This window comes from Orycteropus afer, unplaced genomic scaffold (genome assembly GCF_000298275.1).
Source record: "Orycteropus afer afer isolate SDZICR_OR568_19922 unplaced genomic scaffold, OryAfe1.0 scaffold00318, whole genome shotgun sequence".
Taxonomy (NCBI): domain Eukaryota; kingdom Metazoa; phylum Chordata; class Mammalia; order Tubulidentata; family Orycteropodidae; genus Orycteropus; species Orycteropus afer.
Window position 1 is genome coordinate 3,989,864 of NW_006921905.1, and position 11,049 is coordinate 4,000,912.

The 11,049-nt window shown below is 34.2% G+C and overlaps 1 protein-coding gene across 1 annotated transcript in view; it reads left to right on the forward strand.

Annotated features, from left to right (window-relative positions):
• The window catches only part of LOC103206462 (inaD-like protein), a gene marked incomplete at its 3' end in the record, with an annotated part of 197,884 nt that overhangs the window by 38,428 nt on the left and 148,407 nt on the right, over positions 1–11,049 (forward strand). Inside the window, exons 8-10 of the mRNA XM_007951916.2 lie at positions 1,880–1,982; positions 4,530–4,621; positions 7,555–7,696. Of these exons, the coding sequence (XP_007950107.1) occupies positions 1,880–1,982; positions 4,530–4,621; positions 7,555–7,696 (337 nt within the window). The remainder of the gene's footprint in view (positions 1–1,879; positions 1,983–4,529; positions 4,622–7,554; positions 7,697–11,049) is intronic.

Genomic DNA, 11,049 nt, shown 5'->3' on the forward strand with positions numbered 1-11,049 from the left:
CCAAGATTATCTTCTGTGTCTGTGTTAATTGGTTTCCCTTTTCTTTGTTGAAGAGGGTCTGTGCAATCCTTCTGCCTAGTCCGCCATCTTGCCCCGCCTTTTGTCTTTTTGTTTTTAAGTTGTTGAAGTTTTCTATAAATTTTAGAGGTTACCTCTATATTCTAATAGGTAGTTGTCAAAAAATTTTCCCAGTTGGTGGGTTCTTTTTCACTTTTGGTGAAATCTTTTAATGTGTATAAATGTCTAATTTTTAGGAGGTCCCAGTCATTTTTTTTTTTTTTTTTGTCTTCTGTTAGTTATTATTTAACCTACTTCTTTATTCTTCCCTTTGAAACTCAGGGTTCCAGAATTATGATCTGTATCTGTTTCAATTGTTTTCTTATTTCTTTGTTTTAGAGGGTGTAGGTAGCTTGTCTGTCTATTTGGCCAACTTGCTGAAAGTCTAACTTGTTATTTTTTATTCTGATTTGAGTGAAAGTTTACAGAGCAAATTGGTTTCCTTCATTATAATTCTTATAAAGTCTTTTTTTTTAAAAAATCATATTTTGTATTAGTGTTTTCCTATTAGTTTTATTCCTCTACTGGAGCTTCTATATTTTTCTTGGCCTTCCCAGAGAAAAAGCCAAATTTTGATCTTTCACTTGATTTTTTCATGATTGGTGTATGATTCTCACAGAACCTGAATTTAGAGTAGAAAATACCTGCGAAGGAAACATTTTATATTAAGAGTGAAGGCTAAATATGTACTTCATTTCTTCATTTTTGTGGGCTTACCACCCTCCCCACACACCTTCTAAATTCTTTTGCTGTCATCTTAATGGTTTATTGAAGGAACTGAAGCTAAAATGTGAATTTTCTTTTTTCTTCTTTAACAAGAAATGAAATGAATGTTCTTTTCCTAAGAATTAGGACGAAGTTGGAAAATCTTTCTTCTTCTTCCTTTTATATGATATTTTTAGAAATATCTGTCAATGAATTACTTACTTTCTGATATTAATTCTTTAAATTGAAAGCAAGGTATTGTGTTTTTAGGCACCTTAGTCTTACAGAAAATTTTAAATTGGAAGTCAAGAAATGAAAACTGTTTTGGTCCATAATAATAATAATTTATTATTTATGGAAGTAGTCTGAGTTTTTGTCTCTAAATTTTTCTTTATGCTTACAGTTTTTTCAGATACCAAGTTAGCTGAATTTTTTCTAAGTGGCTATATTAGTTTTGAATTGTTACATAACAAATGATCACAAATTTAGTGGATCAAGAGAGCACACATTTGTTCATTCACAGTTCTGTAGGTCAGACGTCTGGGTGGACTTGACTTGGTTCTTTGCGTCATTCTTACAAGATCAAAATCAAGGGGTTAGCTGAGCTGAGCTCTTATCTGGATGCTCTAGGAGTACATCCATTTCTAAACTCATTCTGGTTGTTTGCAGAATACTGTCCCTTCTAGTATAGCACTAAGCCCCTTGGTTCCTTTCTGGCTGTCAGCTGAGGACCTCTTTCAACTCCTTAAGGTTGCCCTCATACCTCTCACACGACCCCTTTCCTCTTTACATCAGCAGTTGGGTGTCCCTTTCGCATTTTGAATCTCATTCACATTCCCTTCTGCTACCAGCTGGAAATAACTCTGCTTTTAAAGGGCTGCTGTGATTAGATTAGTTCCACCTAGATAATCTCCTTTTTGCCATGTAATATAACATAAACAAGGGAGTAGCACCAGGGGTCCAATGTCATGGCAACCATATTAAAATTCTGCCTAACTAACACAGGTGCCAAGAATATACTTGGCAAATGATGCACAAATTGACTGTGTACACAGAGTTATGTAGCTAAGCATTATATATAATTAAAATGAATTTTTTTTTTTTTTTTGCTTTTTAGAACAATTCTACTCTTTTTGAAACTTACGATGTTAAACTCATTAAAAAGGATGGACAGAATCTTGGGATTAGAATTGTTGGCTATGTTGGAAATTCTCATACAGGTAAATGAATCATTTTTATATTTGGAAGTAATTGTAAGGGATGTTAAGGTTTCTAGACATTAAAATGAAATACCTGCAGATTTTAATTTCAACATTAAACAATAAAACTGTGAATCTATAATAGCAATCAGTTATTTTTCAGTGATTAATACAATTTTATATGATTTTATCTTAGTAGTTTTATAGCTGGCTTGATAGTCATCAACAAAAAAATTTAATTGTCCAGTTTAGTATATAACATTTGAATTGTACCTCCTCTTTTTTCTGAAGTGGATATATTTTTAGTTTTGTGACTGTTACTTATTATGTTATAAATGTAATAAAATAAAATGATTACTGCATATATTTCATTTTGTGACTATCAAGAAAGTATTGCTATTACACTTAATTACTAAGATAAAAAACAATTTTTTTGTTATTAGAGTTATTTTTCTTTCATGTAAAGAGAATATGTTATGACAATAAACATGGCCTAAGTATCTCTGAATAATACTCCCTCAATTCCTATATGTAAAGATTTACAGATTTTCCCTTTAAGAGTTGCTCTGCTGTAACGATCATTAGGGTAAGGAAAAATAAACCTTTTCTCACAAATATTTGCTAGGAACATGAAAATTCAGTTATGAAATGTTCTAGTTATTCTTTAAATAACAAGACTAGAGAATTAATTTCTTTAAAAAAATTATCTTGCATACTTAAAGCAGGTGGAAAAATTAAGAGTGCTAATGTATTCAAAGTCCTGAATGAAATTCATGTCAGACCTCTTTGTGCTATTTTAACCTAATGAAATATCTGTTTTCAAATCTTTAGATTCTTCCAAGTGCCACCCTTTTTAGGTTGAGAATTTAAATGAGTTCCAAAAGAGCTAAGTATGGATTGTATAATAATGTTGCAAAAAACCATATTAAATAACTTCTCAATATGTTAAATTTGGTTAGAAGAATCCTGGCATAGTTCCTTTTGAACCTTTATATATTAAGCTTTTAGGGTGTTCCTGTAAGCTTAGAATTGAAAATGTAGAGGAAAATGGAAATGAATAACTGAATAAAAAAAAATTATTTTTGTTACCAAATATAAATGTTTATGTTACTTCTTTATCTCAAAAGAAGTTTTTGGCATGAGGAGGGTGGTGAATCTGAAAACTAGAACATAAAACTCAACATGCTTTTTAACATGGAGTCTTTAAAAGTAATTTTCCCTTGTTCCATTCATTGTACTTTTGATGGGTTACTTTGCTTAAGAAAATCTGTTCATGGGGATAAACATGTAAACAAGTCTAAGTTGTTTAAAGCAAAACAAAATAGATGTTTTGGCACAGATATAAACAACTATCATGGTAAAGCAGAAGAAAGGCAGTTTGATGGAGGGAAATGAATTCACAAAAAAGGAGATATTTGAGGTAGGGTTGGAAAAGAAGAAGGATTTTGATAGAAGGGATGAGGATAACAGGAAGAAAGAATGAAATGAGAACAGACATAAAATAATTCAAATATTTGGTGTTTTGATAGAATATCAAAAGTCTAATGTATCTGGTCTTCTGTCTTTTTCAAAGGTTATAGTAGAAGATGAAGTGTGAAAGGCAGTTTGGGGTAGATTATGGAACACCGTGAATTCATGTCTATGAAATTTACATTTCATTATGTAGGCCGTCCAAAAAAAAAAAAAAGCCCAAACTTACTTCTGTCAAGTCAATTTCAACTCACAGTGAACCCTCCTTGAGTTTCTGAGTTGGTATCACTGTGGAAGTAGATTGCCCAGTCTTCCTTCAGAGGAGTGGCTGATGAGTTTGGACCACCAGCCTTCTGATTAGCAGTCAAATGCTTTAGGCAGTGGGAAACCATTGTTTATTTTTATTCTACAGATGGTATTTTAAGTTCATTTAAAATTAAAAAATAAAAATGTAATATCATCAAGATCTAGAGTTTTTTAACTTTCCAATTTTCTTTCTAGTTCTTGCCAATAGGTAGGCATGCTTTTTACATAATTATAATTTGCATATAGCTATTGTTTCTGTTTGAATGTTTTATTTTAGAATATGAGGATTATTTCATGTGGCTGAATTTATTCTAGTTTTTTCAAGGCTGTGTGTACTTTCCCTTTTTCTGTGTTTGGGGAAGCTTACATGAGCATGAGTCTTGAACTAAATATGGGCAGGAAGACCTGTAAGGAGACCCATATCCTAGGGCTGGTGAACAGTGATGAAGGCTTTTGCCAAGTCAGCATTGAGAATGGAAATAGATCAAAAAAAGAGGATCTGACTTAGCCTGGGTTCTCCTGAATTCCAGCATGGACTGGAGTGCATTTAATCAAGGTTCAGTTACTGATTAATTTTTCGAAATAGTCATTGGTCAAATCATTTTGAATTCTGGTCACTTGCAATGTTCACAGTTTGAAACAATCCATCAATTTCTCTGCTTGTGTTCAAAATAGTATTTATAAAGCCTCCAGTCAGCCCATTTAGCTAATTAACCTCTTGATATGAATTTTGCAATCAAGATCTAATTAGAGCTTTCTTCTTATTTTTCCATATGTCTTGTGCACCATCAGGGGAAGCTTCAGGCATTTATGTGAAAAGTGTAATACCTGGTAGTGCTGCATACCACAATGGCCAAATTCAAGTGAATGACAAAATTGTTGCTGTAAGTAGCTGACCTCTGTTTCAGAATTGAATCAAGTAAACAAAACTAAAGTTGATCTTTATTATAATATGTATGAGGGAAATGGTTTAATATATTTTTATTTTTAATTTTTTTCCTTATTTTTTTTTATGTGAGTTAGGTGAAAATTTACAGAGCAAATTCACTTTCCATACAGCAGTTCACATACACTTTGTCTCATGACATTGATCACAATTCACCACAGTGCAACAGCTCCTCTCCTACTTCCTCCTGACAGTCACCTCTTCCCTGTGTCCATCCCTCCCTGCACCCCTGCCTCCTGAGCTGTCTCTCTGGGCATAAACAGCCCTTCTTTCTCCCATGATTGTTCTCTCCAACGAGTGTATCTATCTTAGGTAAAAGTTCAACTCATTTGTTTGGCGGGGAGCCACAGGTGGGGGTTCAATTCCAGACCTGATGGGCAGCTAGGGGCCATAGTCTCAGTGGTTCCACCAGGCTCTATCAGACCAGCAAACCTGGTCCCCCCCTTTTTTTTTTTCCTCCAAATGATTTTGAGTTTTGTTCCACATTCTTCTCACTCTATCCAGGATCTCCTACATAGATCCCTGCCCACCCCCCCAAGTGGTTGACAGTGGTAGTTGGGCACCTTAATATATTTTTTATAAGTTTTGTTTTTAAAAAATTAACTTCATTAGTACAGTGAAATATTAATTTGGACTCTGCCAGTTGCCATTGACTTGATTCTGACTCATGGTAATCCCATGTGTGTTAGAATAGAGTTGTGCACCATAGAGTTTTCAATGACTTCTTTTTCAGAAGTAGATTGTCAGGCCTTTTTCTGAGGCACCTCTGGGTGGAATTGAACTGCCAACCTGTCAGTTACCAACTGAGAACATTGCTTGTTTACAGCACCCAGAAACTCTAGTTTGGACTGTAATGAGCCTAAATTTGATTTTTTTTTTTTTTTTTTTAATTCTAAATGAAGAAGAGTTTCACTAACCATATTTTATGGGGGAAAATATGTGTATATACAATATATATGGCAGCTCTAGTGGTGTAGTGCCTAAGGCATTTGACTGCTAACCAGAAGGCTGGCAATTCAAACTGACCAGGCACTCCTCGGAAGATGGGGCAATCTACTTCCTTAGTGATACTGCCTTGGAAACCCAAGAAGGGGTTGCTGTGAGTCAGGTCTGACCCGACGGCAGTGCGTTTGGTTTTGGTTTTTTGATTTATACAATATATATAGATGTATATTTGAAAGATGCTCTAGTATTTTTCCAGAAAACAGTTTTCAAGCATCTCTGTGTTTTTAAAAATCACCCACTTTATGTGCAATTGGTATGCTCTTTGAATCTTTTAATAAAAAATAGTTTTTGTAATAGTAATTTACATATATCTAAAATTAGAGTATTTTATCCAGTTGAGAGTCTAATAATTACCTTTTCTTGATTCCGATTAATCTTTTCCCTATTTAGTAGCAATTAGGTCCATTTTAAAGTTTATTTGAGTGATATTTTTGAGAGATATATATCTATGTAATTATCTTAAGAGCTGGACTACTAACTAAAAGATTGGCTGTTTGAAAGCATCCAGAGTTGCCTTGGAAGAAAGGCCTGGCTACCTGCTTCCAAAAAGTCACAGCCCTGAGAACCTGATCTAGTGCAGTTCTCCCCTGAAACACATGAGGTCACTATGAGTCACAATTGACTCGATGACAACTTTTTTTTTTTTTTTTTAATTTATCCATTTATCTATAATTTAATGATTTACATAGAAAAAATGTTTGGTAGCATGATTTGAATCTTTGTCCTCAGGAAGCATCTCCTGGCTTTTATAGTAATGGACTTAGGAAATGTCTTTTGGTGATTTGTAGGGTCTTGTTAAGTGCTGTAGAGTCAGCTCCGACTCACAGTGACCCTGTATACAACAGAATGAAACCCTGTGGAGTTTAGAGTGCTGCAATAGCAGTGAAAGCTAAAGTATTTGTCTAGCTTGAAGAAGATTGAAAAAAGAGACCTGTTGGTCCTGATGACTTCAGAAAGGTGGAATTGGGCTTCACTTAGATTCCTAGAATATCTTTCTTAGAGATGGTTTTTCAGAACACTAGATCAAATTGAGGGAGATCAATGTATTTCTTCTGGAAAATGTCACATGGTAGTGTGATAGAAAGAGGAAGCATTTGGTGACCTCTTCATTTTGATAATAATAAACCAAACCAAATGCCAAACCCATTGTTCACTGAGTCAGAATCACCCCTGTGTGTTACAGAGCAGACCTGCTCCCTACGGTTTTCTTGGCTATAATCTTTACAGAGAAGAGCTCTAGTGGTGCAGTGGTTAAGTGCTTGGCTGCTAGCTGAAAGGTTGGTGGTTAGAACCAACTAGCTGCTCTAAGATTGAAAGAGGTGCAGTCTACTATAGCCTTATAGAGTATAGCCTTAGAGACCCTGTGGGACCTTTCTACTTTGTCCCACAGGTCACTCTAAGTTGAAATCGACTCAACAGCAACAAGTTAGGTTTCAGATAATCTTTATGGAAACCAGGCCTTTGTAGCTGAGAGGAAATCTTCTGTGCCACCCAGGGATGTTTGATGATGATAATAGCTTCCTTCTATTAATACATCTTAAGTACTATATGTAGAAATTAACCATCTTTTAAGACACTGTGTGTGACTCTTGAATAGTATCAGAGAATGAGACCCTTTATCTCTCTCTGGTTCTTAGTTAAAATGTGTGACATAGGAGTATAGATTTGAATTTGCTTTCTGCTTTATCCGGAAACTTTCAGCATATTTTAACTAGTAGTTTTATATTCTTATTAAAAAATACTTTCTAAAATCTAATACAAATGATTTAGGAAATAAAATGAATTGCCTAATTTTATGCTGCCTTGCCAGAATTAAAAAGGATAACTTGAAATCTCTGTTTCTTAATGTATCTCTAAATGTTTTAGGTTGATGGTATGAATATTCAAGGTTTTAGCAACCAAGATGTTGTTGAAGTATTACAAAATACAGGGCAGATGGTACATCTAACCCTAGTTCGAAGGAAGACATCCTTATCTGAGTCTCCACTTGACCAGCCTTCAGACAAAGGTAATTCTTCCCTTCTCCCCCATGTACCCTGGAAAGTAAGGAATAGCTCATTTATGTAGTTGCTCTGTGAGTCTGAGTAGGAAAAATTGCCTAGTTGTGTCATTTAGTGATAGAGAAATGAATCATCTCATGTGTGTGTTGAGGAAAAGTTTCCTTTGGCATCTTGAATGCCAGTCCCAGTGTTAGAACACAAACCCTTACATGCACTAAACTCTGAGAGCTTCTCTGGATGGACATGGAATTAATTTTCTCAAAAACCTTCTGAATTTCTTTTAATAGTTATATTTTAATAATAAATCTTTGGCACCTTTTCTTCCAGGAGCACTCATTTGTCTGGTTCTTTGGAATTTGGCAAATTCAGGTTTTATATTACTTTTAATGATGTATTTTATTCTAATCTGTTGATTTACTTTTGAAATACAGCAAGATAAAATAAAATATGGATTTTGCTGGGGTTACTATGAAGAACATTTAAGAAAATATTCATTTTATTTTAGTGATAAGAATAGAAAATCTTCTGTATAGAGTGACTACATGACTGTGCATGTCAATTTTTAATTATCAACTTATTATCAACAAAAATTGACAATCATGGAAACACATATTCAGTTTAAAATGTTATATAATTAAAAACAACTCAAAAAAAAAACAAACCTAAACTCACTGCCATTGACTCAATTCTGATTCATATTGACCCCCACTGGGTTTCCAGGCTTTAAATCTTTACAGAAGCAGACTGCCTCATCTTTCTTCCATAGAGTAACTGGTGGGTTTGAACCACTGACCTTTTGGTTAACAGCCAAATGCCTTAACCACTATATCACCAGAGCTCCTACTTATATAATTAACCACAGAGACCAAAGTCATTGCCACTGAGTTGATTCCGACCGCGTTTAGGTTCCTGAGGTAGTAAATCTTTATGGAAATAGATTTGCCTTCTTTCTTCCTTCCAAAGTTATATAATTAGTGAATGAGAAATACTCAATTAAAATTTGTTAGAAGATGAGTTTAAGAGTTTTGTTTTCTCTGGGGATATTCCTCTGAGGATATAAGCCTGGAAGTCTCTCCTTCCAACTGTTATTGATTATATTTAAATTGGAACTTTCAAAATTTTATGTGATAATGGAAATTTTGCTATTGAAAGACAGATACCCTGTTGGCTGCATTTTATGTATGATACTTGAAATTGCCTAAATGAGACAAATTGTGTAAATGCCACATAGACCTTAAAAAGTTTATATAAATATTTATATAAATATAATGGTTTATAAAAGATCTGATAGAGCCCTCAGCTTCAGTCTATGATATCAAATGAAGTACCTCATCTGCAAATTAGCATTTCTTTACTGGGCATGTTTATGTTTTAAAGTTGTATCAGGATAAAAAAATCTATACCTGTTCTTCCATTGTTTGAGTGTCCTTCCTATGTGGTTGCTAGCACCCTCTGAAGAATATTCCCCCATAGCATTTATAAAGCATGCTGCATTTCAATCATACTATGTCATATGTGGCTGCTATAATCTAGGGTCATGGCTATGCCTCTTGCCCCCTTCCCTAGGTGACACGTCTTTGTGTGCCTTTTATGTACAAGTATTTAAAGATTGTTTTACTGAAACAATTACAGAACTTTAGCTCTTGCACAATATCTCCCTCTACCATTCTAAATCTTAGTCTATACTCCTGCAGATTGTAGACCATGTTTTGGCACACAATCACATCATGTATTGTTTTGTATTGCAAACTGTTTCCTGTGTAGCTATTCTCCCCAGTTACTACACTGGCAGCTGGTGGGCACTTCTTACACTAGCACAAAGCTATGCATCTAGTGGGTATCAATACATGGATATGCTAAAAAAAATCCTATTTTTGGTTTAAAACCATGTTATGGTTATAGGTACTTTTAACTGGTTATAGTTTTCCACTTTTATTGTAAAAAATTCCAAACATACAGAAACATAGAAAAATAATATAATAAATACCCACAAGTCCACCATTTAGAATCTGTAGTCAACATTTTGCATTATTTTCTTCAACTCTTTATGTTGTTTTCCTGAACCATTTCAGAGTGAGTAGTAGACATCATGACACTGTACCCCTACAAATTTCAGCCTGTATCTTCTAAAGATAAGGATATAAGTACATAACCACAATACTATTATCATACTGAAGAAAATTAATAGTAACTCTGTATTTCTCCAATTGCCCCAGTATTATGAATTTTATAACTTCACCCCCCACATTCCCGCCAAAAGTCGCCAAGATCCAATTGTGTATTATACGTACTATGTTTATTTTTTTGTTCTTTAATCTAGTTCATTTGTCACTAGAATGCCATAATCTGAATTTGATTGTTTCCTTGTGGTGTCATTTAACTTGTTCCACTATCCTCTTTGTTTCCTCTAGCTGGGAGCTCAGGTTAACTGTTTTTGGTAAGAATGCTTTATAAGTGATGTCTGATTATTTGGAAAATAAAAGTGCTTTATTTATTTTTTTTTTTTTTTAAATAAAGTGCTGTTTTTTAAAATTTTTCTTGCATTTAAGGGATAATAATGACTTGCGTATATTAAAACAAAATCTTACACAAAACTAATATGCAAAACTCAAAAGCTTCACTTAGAGATTTGCAAATCTGGAAGCATCTTTCCTGAAAGTTGGCCTGGAGCTTCTGGGGAGCAAAAGAAAAAGGTCCAAGTTGTATAGTAACAAGCATATAGAAAACTTCAGCTCCTTGGCTTGGACTTAAGCAACTTTTGTAAAGGTTTACCTGCTTTTTGTTAAAAACGGGAAGCTGGTGAGGTCCTGACAAATAAATAGGAAATCAGTGAACAGGAAGTTGGTGGGGTCCTGACAACAAGAACCTGAGAGACTTTATTTGGTTTTGACTGGTTTGTCAATGTGGGTTAAGTGTGAGTGACTCTATTTTGGTTTAATTATTTAGATTATCTCATGATTGAGATTAAAAATTTTGGATAACTCCTATTACTTCACTTAGCTGAATTAAGTAAGCAAACAATCTCCATGTGTACCCAGAGCAATTTTTCTCCAACTCCCTTCCAGTTAATAAGGATACATAAGTAGACCTGTTTGTTATACTCCTGGTGAACTCATGCCAGAACCTAGGAGAGACCAGAACACTCTGACTGACTGATTCCACATGTCCTAGCTCCTGTCCCTCCACAGTGAAGGGGCAAAAAGACTTTCACATTCTTTTTCATTTCCAAGGCTATCTTGAAAAGATTCTTCTCCAGTTTTTTTTTTTAAATTTTATTTTGATTTGGGTGAAGATTTACAGAGTAAATTCACTTTTCATACAGCAGTTCACATATACTTTGTCTTATGTCATTGACCAAAAT